The sequence below is a fragment of the Carassius gibelio genome, chromosome B10, assembly GCF_023724105.1.
Source record: "Carassius gibelio isolate Cgi1373 ecotype wild population from Czech Republic chromosome B10, carGib1.2-hapl.c, whole genome shotgun sequence".
In the NCBI taxonomy this organism is placed as follows: Eukaryota; Metazoa; Chordata; class Actinopteri; order Cypriniformes; family Cyprinidae; genus Carassius; species Carassius gibelio.
Window position 1 is genome coordinate 20,690,829 of NC_068405.1, and position 16,156 is coordinate 20,706,984.

Below are 16,156 nucleotides of genomic sequence, written 5' to 3' on the forward strand. Positions count from 1 at the left end.
TAACAGTCAGGTTCTTTTTATTATTGTTTTTCTTATGCTTTGATACAGCACTCTGTGAACAGCCACCCTTTCTGTAATGACCTTCTGTGACTTACCATCATGTGGAGGGTGTCAATTAATGTTTGTCTTCTGGACCATTGCCAAGTCAGCAGTCTTCCCTATTATTGTATATGAAAGTTTCACTTTTTGAAATGTTGCAAAAAAAATAATTTTTCATGATATTCTTTACACTATATAATTTTTTAGATGCACCTGTATATAAAAGAAAACTTAAAAAAAAGAGTTTTAAGAGAGGATTCAAAGCCATTTTAAGATTTTACGTGTCTAATATAGTTATGCTGATAAGTTTAAATGTGTCCAAAATCCCTTTAAAACAGCCAACAGACCAACCTTATCAAGCTAGGAAACAAAAACATTAATAAATCATAAAAGATAAAAAAAACTAATTTGTTGTTAGCCAGGTTGGCACACTACTACACATTCCGGACTACCATAAACTAATCATTACAAACATGTCATTTTCACAAACATCTCAATCTTAGCTCATTTTATACACATTCAAAGAACAATAAAATAAATGTCATCTCATATGTTTATTAGTCCCATTAATATTTTTGTCAGACAGCTTATTGCTTCAGGTGGACAATTTAATATCATATAATTTAAGTCTAGTCATCTTAATAATCATGTACAACTCTCATGTGTGAAGTATTGCTAGAATTCCTTTTAAAAATATACATAATACTTGTTGTTATTATCAATGAATGATATTTTATACGTTATACTGCCAACTAATTGTGTGGCAATAAAGAATTACGATTGTGAATGTCATTAGTTAATTTTATATTAAAAGAATCATCTAAAAGTATTTAAGATTCTAGCCTTTGAGGAACTAAAGAGATCTCTAGGAGGCAAAAGTGCATCAGGGACATTGAATCTAATTTATCCTTCCTCCTAGACTGACAGTCAATAAAGCTCTTCATACTGATAATATCTGCCACTCAGATGTTTCATTTCCTTTAGAGTTTTCACTGGATCCTTTAAAGTATGACAGGATAAATTATGTTGCCGTATCCCTACATCAAGCTTGTGTTACCAGCCTTCCGAAGGGGTTTGGTACTATGTCTTCTTTGTAGTCTGGGGGGAAGGGAACATGTGGCCTCAGGTGGCATCACCAACACAGGTGTGCGTGAGGTATCAGCTATGTTCTCCAGAGCGCTTCTGTCATGATGAACTCACTTACTAGTGTGCAAGGTGTCCTGGAACTTGGTGCTTGAGTACCGAACATGGAAGCCTTTCTTGTTGATGGTGTCATCTGAGTGAAATTGGATGACAATGGCATCACCAGCTGAGTAGATCTCCTCTGGCGGCTATGAATGATCAAATCATTGAGACATATAAATTGTTGTAATGTAAAATGTATAGACATTTTTAAGCATAATGTATGCTTATGTTTTTGCTTTACCCCAGACCCACAGTAACGTCCCAGCCTGGGTGCTTTGACATCAGCACCATCAAACAGCTCCACGTAATCATAGCCGCAGTCAGCTTCCTCCTCAGTCTCAAAGGTGTGGAAGATGAGCTCCACCCCGTAGCCCTTCTCCGCTGAGATCACCCACTGGCAGTCTGAAGCTCCGGGATAGTTGTTGTCACCAAACTGTGCATGGGAATACAGATCCTTGGTCTTTGTCTCTGCCTTCAGACTGCCGCCACACTCTGAGAAAAAGAGTGATTCTCATTAACTGAAATCAAATGTTCATTATGGCTAACCTCAGGACCACACAGACAAAAATACCTGCTGAATGAGAGGCCTTAAAACCCCTCTTCTGTACTGAGTTATCCGAGAAGAACCGCAGGAACATGCTATTGCCACTGGAAATGACAGGCGATGGCTTTTTACTCCCACAAAAGCGACCAAAACTGGTTGCTCTGGCATTTGGCCCATCATATATCTCCAAGTGGTCATATGCACACTCTTCATTGGCCTCCATGTCAATCTCCTCAAAAGCCTGTGAATAGAGAGAATGCAATTTGAGTTGGTGGAATGGTTTTAACCATTCCTTTGATTACCAGTGTATATTCTATCTTTAACCACTCGTTTTGTCTGGCTGAATGATGCAATTACCAGTTTAATGCGGTGGCCTGGCGTGGTGGATAGGTTCCATGTGCAGGCCTTCTTGCTGGGGTATTTATCTGGCCAGTTTGGACTTGTGATGATACCGGAAACACTGGTAATGACCTGATCACAGCCCACTAAAAGCACAAAACCAAGATATAAATGATTGTTGGGAATCAAGAATTAGGACTGATCTAAAGACATAACACAAATATTTTCTATCATTCTAAATCTAAATAAAACACATAAAATGTTTAAAATATTTCATGAGATTCATATGGATTCATTTTTACAATGCATTCATGACCAAGGTTATTTGGATCTTTTAGCCTTCTCTTTACCTGGTCAACTGAGGGTCAGACACCTCTCAAAGTTCAATAAAAATATATTTATTTGTGATTTGAAGATTAACCAAAGTTTTTATGGATTTGGAACAGTATGAGGGAGGGCAAACGGCGACATTTACTTACTTTGGGGTAAAAATATCCCTTTCAAATTCAGGTTAAAAGAGTTTACAAAAAGCAAGTGTTTTTGTGCACGCAGGGCAGCCTTGGAGCAATAATCAAACTGCACTTGCAAAAAAATCTGTATCAGTGTCTACATGGCTTCGAAAAGAATATAGAACCTTAAAGTATTTAATTTTGAAATTGTGTTAAAATGTAAATAAATGCCTTTACAAAAAATCAATGTGTTTTAGATTTACCAAATAAATGTTTTCTTACCATTCTAATCTGTTTATTTCACACATGATAAATGTTTTAAAAAATACAGGAATGATTGGTAATGTGATGTGAAGCCAAACCTTCTTTGCAGTCATGTTTATTGCTATGCAACACAAAGCCGCCACGACACTGACAGCTGTAGCTCCCGAACGTGTTCACACACTCGTGCTGGCACCCTCCATTCTCCCTAGAACACTCATCCATGTCTGCCAGAGAAAAAGAGGAAGTACATTATTGTTTAGTCTGCTGATTGGCATAATATGCCCAATTGCACATATAACAGTCAAACAGGAGTCTACAACATTCATGCTTGCTATAAAAGGAACCTTGACAGTTCTGCACATCCCCACAGACTTCCACTGTATGTGAATTACCGTAAATGTAATTTTACAGAATGACAATACTTTCTGAACTTATTTGTATTGAACCCATGATTCTGTCAGAAAAAAAGTCAAGTCTGTCTGAAACATTTGAATATTGTTCATTAGCTGATTATCGGCAAGTTGCATAGGACAATCACAGTTCATCCTCACCAGAAAAGAACTGAGCTTTGAAGCCTCTCTTGGACACGGTGTTGTCTGATTTGAACTCAACGCGCATACTGTTGAGTTGGGACGTGATCGCCTCTGGTTTCTCTGTGCCACAGAATTTCCCATGAAGCTTTGCATCTGTGGAGAGGCCGCTGTGTACCTCAAGGTAATCATATTTACAAACCTGCAAACAGAGGAGCTCATTACATCGTCATTGTGGTCAAAAGATTATTTGGTATTGGCATCCTTGTTACAAATCACACCGTCTACAGCAGTCAGCTTACGTCGTTCCCTTCGATCTCAAAAGCATCAAAAAGAAGAGTGATGCGGTACTGCACTGGAGCAATGAGCTGCCACACACAGTTCTTGTTAGGGGGGTATTCCTGCGGCCATCCTGGACTAGTGAAGGATCCATTGAGTTTGGAGATGAATCCACCGCAGGCAGCTGCTGGGATCAGATGGATGAGCCATTATTATGCTGCTGTCTTGACTGCCAAGCCAACAAGCAAAGAGAAACATATAACAGAAATCTTTCAGTTTTCAGCAACACAATTTTTAATCTTCTAAGATCTAAAGAAGACTGAATACAAGCATCGTAAACACTTTATGGCTTTGAATGGCAAATTCCATGTAATGCAGAAATGCTGTCCATTCATAAACAAAGAAAGAGCTAAAAGTTTGCCGTTAAGACAAGGCAGGGTGGATCCATGCTTTCATGTTCTTTACGCCAAATTCTGACCCTACCATCTGAATGTTGCAAGAGAAATCGAGACTCATCCGACGAGGCAACGTTTTTCCAATCTTCTATCATCCAATTTTGGTCCAATTTTGGTGAGCCTGTGCAAATTTTACCCTCTGTTTCTCGTTCTTAGCTGACAGGAGCGGCTCCTGGTGTGGTCTTCTGCTGCTGCAGCCCATCTGCTTCAGGGTTCGATGTGTTGTGTGTTCAGAGATGGTATTCTGCATACCTTGGTTGTAACGAGTGGTTATTTGAGTTACTGTTGCCTTTCTATCATCTCTAACCAGTCTGCCCATTCTCCTCTGACCTCTGATATCAACAAGGCAGTTTCGACCACACAACTACCACTCACTGGATATTTGATATTTTTCTGACCATTCTCTGTAAACCTTAGAGATGGTTGTGTGTGAAAATCCCAGTAGATCAGCAGTTTTTTAAATACTCAGACCAGCTCGTCTGGTACCAACAACCATTCCGTGTTCAAAGTCACTTAAATCCCCTTTCTTCCCTATTCTGATGCTCGGATTAAACTTTAGCAAGTCATCTTCACCGCATTTAGATACCTAAATGCATTGAGTTGCTGGCATGTGATTGGCTGATTAGGAGATAAAAATTGTAAATGATGTTTATCTGAAAGTGTAACGATGGAAACATGTTTTTATTGTGGCTTAGCTTCTTGTCACGGCATCACAAGTGCTTATTAGCAGTACTGACAGTGAGGCATTCTTATGTTGTTTCTTATTTATTGTTCGGACAGAGAGGTGCCAAAACATTTCTATTATGACCCTTTTTTCTGCTTTCACACTCAGACTGAGAAACATGACAACTTTGCGCATGAATACCTGGAACTGCGAGATGGAGATTCCAAGAATAGCCCTATACTATTTTAAGCTGTGTTTTTAGCAGTTGCTGTGTTCTTGGTGCTTGATTATGAATAAATAAAACATTCTTTATAAAAATGGCCTAAATCCTTGATTCCTTTAAGCAACATCATTTTTACTATCTGTGTCTGTAGCACAAACCGAGGTGAATTCAGTCCAGTCGCACATTCTCAAATTTACAAAACAATAATAATAAAAACAAAAACAATCTGCAATCAAATTCTAACAAACTCTTTTAATGATAATTGCATTACCAATCATAAAACTCTCAAAGACTGATTGGAGAACAGTGAATGAAACCGCAGCAATTCCCTTTTAACTGGAATATAACTACGCTTTCACAATCTGGGTTTCCTGATCGTTTATGGATATTAAAATGCAGCTTCTGATCTGATTCCTCAGTTTGTTCCTTTAGAATTTACAAACCCATAAGGAAATTCAATATATGACATATATTGCCCTCTATCAAGAGTCATATTGTCATATATTACCTATAAGGTGAGAAATCATTTTCATTATCTGAATGGATGAAGATAACTTTGTAGCATAATATCCATGTCAATAATATGTAGAAGTCCATTCATGCCAATAGATTTTCTCGGGTTGCATCCAATGCTGGATACAGTGTGAGAGCGGCCTCTAGATGTGGAAATCTGACACTGACACGTTTTACATATGAAAGTTTCTTCATTTAACATTAGTTAATAAAGTATGAACAAACTTTAATGATAAATCTATAGTTATATTTTCATTAAATTACAAAGTTTAGATATGCATTAATATATGCAACTGTATTAAACCAACTTATAAAAAAACATAGAGAAATGTATATATGTCAAATAAATAAATAAATAAATAAAATACAATATATATATATATATATATATATATATATATATATATATATATATATATATATATATATATATATATATATATATATATATATATACACACACACATACAATATATATATATATACACATACAATATATATATATATATATATACAATATATATATCTTTTGTAACTTTTATTACAATTTTGGTATCACCTGCACAGCTGCGGCGGTCCGGGGTGAGCTCGTATCCAGGGTCGCAGCCGCAGTGGTAGCTGCCCAGGGTGTTGACACAGCGCTGCTCACAGTGACCATTATCAGGCCTGGAGCATTCGTCAATCTCTGCAATACAAACAAAACTCAAGCTCAGAAGGTCACAGAGGAGGCAAAGCAGTAAATCTATAATTCAGGAGTGTCACCTTTGAAGAAATTAGCTGCAAACCCAGCTTTGTTCACAGAACTGTCAGATACAAACTTCATCCACAGCTGGTTGGAGCTGCTCTTGATATCGTCTGGCTTTTCGTAGCCACAGAAGCGGCCCAGGAGAGGGCTGTTCTCGGAATCGCCATCTCGCAGTTCCAGGTAGTCATATGCACAGTTGTCATGTTTCTCAATCTGAGTGTGAAAGCAGAGAAAATGATCATAATAGAAATGTTACTTGTGGAACCTCTCTGCATGAGAACTCATTAAGAAACAACATAAGAACGCTTCACTGTCATTACTTGTGATGCTATGACAAGTAGCTGAAGCCACAATAAATAACAAGCAATTAGGTATCCAATAAAGTATCCAGAAACTACATTATTTGCACTTAAGTATATTCTTTTAAAGTATATAATTTCCAAGTTCTCTTTTTAAAACTATGTACAGAGGCGATCAAAATTAAAGAAAAATGTTCAGTATGAGTTCAGTTCAGGTCTCTGGGACAGCCATTTCATTATTTCAGTGTTCTAAGCTTCAAGGAATGGTTTTATCCTTTTTGCAGTGTGACAGGGAACATTGTCTTGCATGAAACATGCAGGCTGATGCTTGTAAGGGACCACATGTTGCTGAAGGAGGTTCTGATAAACATTTGTATTCACTCTGCCATGTATCTGTATAAGAGACCCCGCTTCTACTGAAGAAACCATCCCCCAAACCATGACACTTCCTCTTCCACCTTCTAGCCCGACTTGATTCTCTTTGTTGATGAGAGGTTTGGTCACTAGAGAGTGTGCCTTCAGTCCGACTTCTCTTAAATGTGCTGAGACAGAACCTTACCCTGTTCAGCGCTGAACTGGCAAGCAATTCCAGCTGCAGTGCTGAACTGATTCCCTATTAAGAGTCTCCACATTATCCTGTGTTCTCGTGCATTTGTCTTACATGGATGACCAGCCTTTTTGGGGGACTTGAATTAGTGTCATTGTAAACCCACAATATTCAAGAAATCACAGATTTGGAAAGACACATTTCTCATGCAGTAGCTGAAAGGAGCATCTCTGTTACCTTCATGTGGACAACCTCCTATCGCAGAGTTTCAGTCACCTTACAACAGCCCACCATCTTACAATCTCAGTAAAAATTGGAGGAATGCTGCCAGTTAAATAGGGTTTCTCATATAATTAAGGAAATTAGCACTATGTCCCAGAACAACACCAATAACTTGGAAGTATCTTTTTTTTTTTTTTTCAAATATCTCATTTAAGTTTTTTATACTATGCTTCAGAATACAATTAATTTACGAAATATGATTAAAACTGGAATTCTACTCTTGTTAAGATAACAGTGGCCTTAAGATTTAGTCAATTTTAGTCAAAGAAAAAATCTTCAGGTACTCGGTGAAAAAAACTATGGGTGCTCCAGAGAGTGAACAAAATGTAAAAAAAATAAAAATAAATAAATACATTGTGGATCCTTTTGCAATAGGATCAACTTTTTTAGTAAATTGTAGGTTGTTCTCTAGTTTTGATCTCCACTGTATACTTCTTTTTTTAGAGAAGTGACAAAAGGCTAAAAATTGTAGCAGAAACTGCTTTTATATTAATAATTTCAAATTCAAAGAAACATTCATTGTTGTTGTTGTTGTTGTAGTTGTTGTTGTCAATATTTAAAACAGTTAAGTATATTTTTTCAGGATTCTTGATGAATAGAAAGTTGAAATAAAACGCTTTTATATCATTATACAGTACACTATACCATTCAAAGGCTTGGTTTCAATAGCTTATATTTAAATTATAATATTTGTATGAAATTATAGAAATTAATACATTTATTTAGCAAGGATGCATTAAATTGATCAAAAGTGATGATAAAGACATTTAATATTTGTATCAGATAAATTCTTTCCTTCTGAACTTTCTATCCATAAAAGAAACCTGGAACAACAATAATAATAATAATACAATTTTGACAGCAAATTAAAAATATATAATGATTTCTGAAGGATCATGTGACTGGAGTAATGATGCTGAAAATGTAGCTTTGATCACAGGAATAAATTACATTTTAAAATATACTCCAATAGAAAGCAGTTATTTTAAAAAGTACAAATATTTCACAATATTACTACTTTTGCTGTATTTTTGGATCAAATAAATGCAAGCTTGGTAACCAGAATGGTATAATATAATATAATATAACCCATTTATGTGAAATGGTGGTAAAAAAGGACATATTTTATTTTTTTCATTTTATTTTGCTTAATTAAAAAGTTCAGTATTCTGTCAATTATATCAACAGCAATCATGGGGACACAAATGTTGTACAAATGACCACACTGTAATGTATATTTTTGTGCTCTCATACACTGATGTCTTAGGCTAGTTATACTGTAGAACATCACATGACAAGAACACACAAGAACACAAGATTCATGCACCCTACCTCAAACGACTGGAAGACGAGGCCCACATGAAACCCCTGGGGTACGAAGATCTTCCATGTGCACACTTTATTAGGCCGATAATCATCAGGGTAATTGGGTGACTCGATCTGTCCACTATCTCGTTTCACTTCACCTCCGCAAATAGCTGAATCCATAGACAGGACATCACTTATTATTACAGAGGAACAGATGAGCCTCTCAGCTGGTGATCAGTGGACTTATACCTTCATAGACAGCAGAGAAGCCTTTCCCCACCCAATTACTGCTGCTGCTGCTGAATTCAATCCACAGTCGACTGTCACTGGACACGATGGCCTCTGGGAGCTGGTCTCCACAAAAACGGCCTGAAGCAAATGCAACAAACTGATCAAAGATGTTCACGGACAGGGTCGATGGAATATTCAGTTATCTACTGTGACACATTTGCATTTTTTTCATTCATTTCGTAATTAAAAAACAAAGCATTTTTTTTCCTTTTTCAAAATAAATGAATAAAAGCCATTTAAGACAAATAAATGCACAAATGATCTTAATAATAAATAAGAGAACCTTTCAAAGGTGCATTTCTCCAGTATCCATCCCGAATCTCCACATGGTCGTACCAGCACAAGTGACTTCTGTACAGATCCATTGAAGTAAAATTAAGAATGATCTAACAACGAAAACGAAACACAGACAAAAGGAATGAGAAGTGGGAAGTCAAAAAAGGTTCAGTCAAAAATAGAGTAAAAATGGTGAAATTTTATTTTAATAAAGTTTTCTTTTTTTCAAATATTTTGAAATTTTAATTTTTTATTATTTCTGTGATTCAAAGCTGAATTTTCAGCATTATAACTCCAGTCTTCAACAGGGCCGTGCAAAGACATTTTGGCCCAGCCAGAGCTGGGTAGATTTCTTACAAACTGTAATCCATTATTGATTTCAAATTACATGACAAAAATCGTAATCAGTAACATAATCCATATACCATTACACATTTTAGGTAATATAATCAGATTACTTTTAGATAAATTTTTACCTAATTCGTTTTATCCATACATGATAATCCTCTACAATAATAATGTAAAAATACAAAGAGTGAGAAAATACAGTATATTCAGCCAATGAGGTCAGAGGAGCAGTGGCTCTAGTGCACGGCCCTGGTCTTCAGTATCTCACAATCCATCAGAAATCTTTCTAAAAGTTATGTTTTTTTATTTATTATTTGTTTTAATTCAATTCAACTGATCGTGTTCAAAAGAAAATAAACCAGGTATAAAATTATACAATTTTACTGACTGGGGTAATGTAACATCCAGCTCATATTTGTGTTTCTGTATATCAGCTAATGTATAGGATTCTGTGTAAAGGTCTTCTACCTTCTCCCCAGGCGTGACAGATATTCTCCATATACAGTGAAGATCTGTAGCATATCCATTAGGGAACCCAGGGGAGGAGAAGTTTCCAGTGCTGTCCTGAAGACTCTCGCCACATCCTGCGCACAAACCACATCGAGAAAAAACTCACAGATGATAACAGTAGGAGTTTTCCAGAGGCTAAGGTCAGTTTTAGGGATCACGCTTTTATTTTGAAGTGGAAAATCATTCCAGCTGAGATCAAAGGAGATTAGTGGAAAAACAAATGTTCTATGATGGGATATTAATACAGCTGTTTCGTTCTCCCACTTTACGAGGATAATTCAACTGATGTCACAGACACAAATGTATCTGTCAAAATACTCCTAACTATGGAAGCAACAGCAGAAGGAAATCTAAAAAGCTGGCTGCTTCTTCAAATGGTTGTTCAGCGACGCTAGAGTAGCTGTTACAGTACAAAGTTGCCTGACGTAAGGGCCACTTACTTGGACACTTATATAATTTCTTCGCTTGAGCAATGTCCCCTTTGCTCAGTCTTGTCCTCTGCCCGATGGGAGGTCGGACTCTATCAACTTCATACTTTGGCAGCATGGTATCAAGATAGATGCCCCTATTTTTCACAAAAGAATAAAGAATAGTAATACTATGCAGTATTATTGTGAAATATCATTACAATAAAAATGTATTCTCTTAATATTTAAAAAAGTCATTTATTCTTATGATGTCTTGAGAATAGTCAAGGCCAATATGGGCACTCTATCGAATGAAGCCCCGCCTTCTGAGCAAAAGAGCCAATCCCTAATCGGTAAAGTCAGCGCATCATGCTGAATGATATGACTTGCCTTAATGGGACCTTGGTATAGTCTTATTTTAGTCAAATTTGCATGATATTAGTTTTTTGTTTATAATTTAATTTAGATTGTTTACATTTTCTGTTTTAATTTAAGCTGTATTTAATGTATAGTTAAAGATAGTTTTGAAACTATTTGGTTAAATTAGATTTAGTTACACTTGAAAATGTTGCTTTGACAACTCGCTGAAATAAAATATTATTTTCAAATATGTTATTTTATTAATAAATGTTTATTTTGATTCAAGTTTCAAAAATGATTTATGGTTTTAGTTTGAGTTAACATGATGTGTGTCCAAATACATTTTGGGGCCACTGTACATGCACCACTCAAATATGAATCGCGTTTGATTGGCACTTATCCACTACTTATAGTCTTTCTCTCTGCTGTTGTGAGGACAGAATGGTTGCTCTTTTCTCTCGTCTAGTTCCCATGAAGATAGCATCCTGAATGGCGAAGCATGTGGATGCAGAGCGGTCAGAGAGGAGTTTAAAGCATTGCCTCGCTGGAGCCCACTCAGCATGCCAGAGAACAACGGCACTCAGGCCCTGCAATTGTCCAGGACAAAAAGCTTGTGCTACTAATTGATGTGAAGTTTTTCTCAGACTCTGACTACGGCTGTTAGAAGATATAAAAGACATTAACCACAAGAATTTTGATCAAAACTATTTCCATACACTCAGAAAAGAATACAAAGCTGTCACTGTTGCGCTACCCTAAGGTACAAAAGTGAAAGGGTACATATTTGTACCTTATATAAATGGTACCTTAAAGGTTCATATTGGTACTTCAAAGGTAACCTTTTGAAAGGGTACCATCTCAATTTTGTATATTTTTTTCTGACTGTGCATGACACAATTAAGGATTTTTTTAATCATTTTAAATCAAACTGGTTTGCTAGTGAATATTTTCTGAATACGTTTGAGTTATTAATAAAAAAATAATAAATACTCCATATTGTGTTCAAACTCATTTTAACATTAAACAGAAGAGTAACACTAAACAAAAATACAATGAAATAAAATTCATGGCCATGGGAACACAGACTTTTAGAAGGACAGAGTAATGTGACTTTTTTTACAGAAGCTGACCACAACATCCTGAATTCTTTCTGGTTTAGACTACATCAGCATTATCCTCACTGTTTCCAAACTGTTTGCGAGTTTGGTCAATTCAGAGCAGCTTTGTGAGACCCAAAAGAACTGACCAAAGGACACTCTACCTAAAAGTCTATCTGCACTTCAGCATTGGCTCTCTTTCTGAATTCCTTCCTAGCTTGGCCTAAACAACAGGCCCCCGTCAAAGCAGCTGGCTGGATCTCCATCCTCAAGCCACTAACAACAGGTTAGTCAGCAGTCTGGGAGAGCACCGAGTCCTCAAATCCTGCTCTGTCCCATCAGCTCAACGCTTGTTTTAAAAACAAGGCAATAACACATGCAAAAATGTGTCTTTTACAATTAGTGTAGAAATTAATATTAGCATTTTTATTTTTGTTTACATCAGAGAATAAATAATGGTTGATTTTTCAGTCAACATACAGAGTGTCAATGGGAGGCTGCATTATCAGATTGAAGTGGTATTCAGGTGTTTAATTTATATAGTGTTGTAATTTATTTATATTTATTTGAGATACATGGGCTACTAGTATTTTCTGAGTCAAAATAGTTTCTACACCAAATATTTGCAGTATATGTTATATACTATCTCTGATATAACAGTATCTACTACAGTGTGCAGGTTACATTAAAGTCCTATGAATCCAAACCTGGAAAAGGTGTTTCTGGCATAATGCATGATACTGTCGAAGTCGTAAACCTCTCCAAGCGAATCCACATCATCTGGCTCCATCTTTATGAAATTATACTCCTGACCTGTAAAGTGCAACATAGGCTTCATCACACAGAATCTCACACAATTATGAATTATCCTGGGTTTGAGATATAATACAGTGCATAAGAGTAATGATTTTGGCAATTATATACAGGAGTATTAAAACTCATTCTACAGTTGTATGTCGTAGAGGTTTTGATAGTTACTGTACCTGGCTGGATGTTTTCTCTAAATATATCAACATGCTCGTCCCGGTCGGGTCGTGTGTGCTCGTGCCAGAATCCAATGACATGCCCGAGTTCATGCACCACGATGCCAAACTTGTCACAGTTCTTCCCGATAGATATAGCCTGTGGACCTCCACCTCTCTGCCCGACAAATGAGCAGCACCTATTTTTAATGAAGCCAACCAGGAGTTAGAAAACACTTTTGGACCTATTTTGCAGAAACATTTTGTTAACAAATGGTGAAATTAATGTTGAGTTTGTATTTGTACAGTTACTTTCTTCACTGTTGCAGAATGGTTTAAGGTCACTAAGATTGTCATTTTCATATATTTATATACTCTTATTGAGCAAAAACACATGAAACTGATAAAAAAAAATTGCATGTTGACTGAAATTTATGTTTTTGTCACAGACGGCACATGGTCTACTGTTTTGGGAACTGTGGTGTAGTGACGTGGCTTCAGCAAGGCCCATCTTTTTACTAACAGCCACACACAGTCAATCATTCAAACTAGGTGATAAACTGGTTGATAAAAATGAATTCCATTAAATATTATACTAGTAAACTACAATAAAGCCATTTTGGAATGGTGCTTACATGCTAAATGAGCTGTGTATGGGTGCCAGATTGTTGCAATGGTTGCTAATATGTTCTGAGTGGTTGATCATTCAAGTGATCAAGAATAACAGGAAAGACATTAAAAGATTTACAAAGATACAGAAGATTTCTATTTCTAATAAATGCTGTTTTTAAGCCTTTTTTTTTCATCTAAGAATCCTGAAAATTTTTATCACAATAAGCAGTACAACTGTTTTCCATATTGATGACATAAAAAATGTTTCATGAGCAGCAAATCAGCATACAGTATTAAAAGTATCATGCGATACTGGAGACTGGAGTAATTGTGCTGAAAATTCAGCTTTAATCACAGGAATAAATTGCATTTTAAAATAAATTCAAATATATTCTTTTTATTTAACGTTATATAATATTACTGTTTATTGTGTGCAAGCAACTGAATAATGCTAACCAATGGCCTAAACCCTAAACACTGATTTCACAAATCCACATTAGTTCTGGATACATCAGTGTCTGGTCAAATCAAGTCTCTTTGAATATCTTGTAAAATGTGTTGTAAATGGCAATTCACAGTGACTTAATAAAAGTTGAAAACTTGTTTGTTCTGTTGATGCCTATAGAAAGCCAAATAAAGAAAACTGCTGAAAAGATTGGAGCTTTTGAATGCTGGCCGGGGTGTGTGTTTCGTGCATCAGGACTAAGGGAGAAACTGGAATGATCAATATGTGTGAAGGGACATTATTGGTGAGCAACAGTTGTCTCTCACCAGAGACAGGCAGGGTGTGAACTCAACTTACCCACATGGCCGCAGAGTAAAGACGATGTAGCTCTCTTCTGTGCTTCTTTCGATGAATGTCACACAAGTGTATTTCTCCCAGTGACGCATGGCCTGCTTGAAAATGGCTCGCTGGCTACCTACAGGAGTTTAGTTTGTTACTGTTTATCGCATTTTGCGTAAAATAAAAAAATCACTTTTCAATACCGTCCAGATACAATACTGACTTTGGTAGAAACTTTTTTTAAATGCCATTTAGCACGTTTTGAAACCAAACTCTTCAGACAGTTTCAGACAAAATTAAGGAATTTGTGTGGAGTTGGAAAAATGACACTAGACTGGAATATAAGGAAAAACTAAAATGTATAACTAAACCTAAAAAAAAAAAAAAACTACTAAAACAGAACAAAACAAATTTAAATTTAAAAAAGTAATTAATTTAAAAACAATACATGCAACAAAATAAAAACTTATATGCAGACTTACCACTGAAGTTGCTGCTGATAACATAGGGTATTATGCCATCTGGCCAAACTCTCTCAGTTCTGGCTGTGGCTGCTCTCCGTCTGCGTAGGAGTCTTTGACCAGCCAAAATTGGCTTGTCCTTTGCATTGTCATTTCTATTACCTGAGGATCTGTTTGCTAGGGCAAAAAACAATACTTCAGATGAAATTTACTTGTCTACAAATTACATGATGTAAAATACGCAATGTATTCTTTTATAATTAAGGCTGTCAAAATTAATAAAGCATTAATTGCATTTAAAGGCACTAATTTTATTAACTCACGATTAATGCAGTGTACATTTTCTGTTTGACCCATGTGCTAGCCAGTAGTTGGAGAAAAGGAGATGGACAATGTTTCCAACTTAGCCACTTTTCAAACCCCTTTATCAACTTTTTTCCAAAAAAGCACTTAGTGACACATCTAGCGGCTTTTTAGACAAATCTTATTTAGTTTCTGAGACTCGCCGAGGTTTTGTCGCGCAAAAATGTAATCAGGCTTGTGTAAGAAAAGTGCAAAGAAAGAGAAGTAATCTTGTTTTTCTGTTCTTTTTCATGTGTCTAATAGATAATTATTAAAAAAAATGTCTTTATGGTTTCACTAATAATAAGCACATTTGCATACAGCATCCATATTTGTCCATGTTGATTAGACTATTAAAAACTTGAAAAGTGTTCATTTATGGTACATTAAGAACAGATAAAAATGTGTGATTAGGTTGCAATAATCATGACTTAACTCATGACAATCATACGATTAATCGGGATTAAATGTTTTAATCTATTGACAGCCCTTATTATAATATAACCTGATTCTTTTGGATTGATTTTAGATTACTTTTGAAGTAACTCGTCACATAGAACAGGATTATTTTGTACCACATTGATCAAAAAATGAAAAGAGAAAGAAAATCCATTCCATTCTTTGTTTTAAACAACATGAAGTGTAACAAAAAGTTGAAAGCATGAACATGCTAATATGCTATTAAATACGGATTTAAAATTATTTAATTACACAATACAGATTACATGTAATCCGTTACCACATAGCATATGACTGCATGGTAGCAGCAGTGTGTTATGCAACCATTCTCACCTGAATCAGGTATAGAGAAGTTAGAAGAGTCATTCTTAGCATCCATATAGTTGGCTTTAAGCAAGCGCAGGTCCTCCTCATCTAAGGCTATGTCGCCCAGAAAAGCAGCTAAAGCAAAGAGTGAGAGCACATCACCAAGTGAACTTCTTAAGCATTATGCAACCCAATGCAAATATAAAAGGTCATATGTATAAGTGAAACACGAAGACCATATTAGAAGGAGACAGCATTTTGCTAAAATTTCAAGTC

General features: G+C 36.0%; 1 protein-coding gene across 3 annotated transcripts in view; it reads right to left on the bottom strand.

The window, feature by feature from the left end:
• Positions 1 to 16,156, bottom strand: part of LOC127966608 (bone morphogenetic protein 1-like) — a 23,663-nt gene continuing 7,507 nt past the window's right edge. For 2 of the 3 annotated variants that reach the window (XM_052567717.1, XM_052567715.1), the window contains 19 exons: positions 15,908 to 16,015; positions 14,795 to 14,950; positions 14,331 to 14,448; positions 12,938 to 13,116; positions 12,662 to 12,767; positions 10,531 to 10,655; positions 10,049 to 10,164; positions 9,240 to 9,342; positions 8,915 to 9,034; positions 8,690 to 8,835; positions 6,247 to 6,442; positions 6,044 to 6,169; positions 3,653 to 3,816; positions 3,372 to 3,552; positions 2,919 to 3,044; positions 2,126 to 2,253; positions 1,796 to 2,009; positions 1,466 to 1,716; positions 1 to 1,370 (listed from right to left, as the gene is read on the bottom strand). In XM_052567717.1, coding sequence (XP_052423677.1) covers positions 1,236 to 1,370; positions 1,466 to 1,716; positions 1,796 to 2,009; positions 2,126 to 2,253; positions 2,919 to 3,044; positions 3,372 to 3,552; positions 3,653 to 3,816; positions 6,044 to 6,169; positions 6,247 to 6,442; positions 8,690 to 8,835; positions 8,915 to 9,034; positions 9,240 to 9,342; positions 10,049 to 10,164; positions 10,531 to 10,655; positions 12,662 to 12,767; positions 12,938 to 13,116; positions 14,331 to 14,448; positions 14,795 to 14,950; positions 15,908 to 15,953 — 2,736 coding nt within the window. In that variant the 5' untranslated portion in view covers positions 15,954 to 16,015 and the 3' untranslated portion in view covers positions 1 to 1,235. The remainder of the gene's footprint in view (positions 1,371 to 1,465; positions 1,717 to 1,795; positions 2,010 to 2,125; positions 2,254 to 2,918; positions 3,045 to 3,371; positions 3,553 to 3,652; positions 3,817 to 6,043; positions 6,170 to 6,246; positions 6,443 to 8,689; positions 8,836 to 8,914; positions 9,035 to 9,239; positions 9,343 to 10,048; positions 10,165 to 10,530; positions 10,656 to 12,661; positions 12,768 to 12,937; positions 13,117 to 14,330; positions 14,449 to 14,794; positions 14,951 to 15,907; positions 16,016 to 16,156) is intronic. The other variant, XM_052567716.1, reaches the window with a different exon arrangement.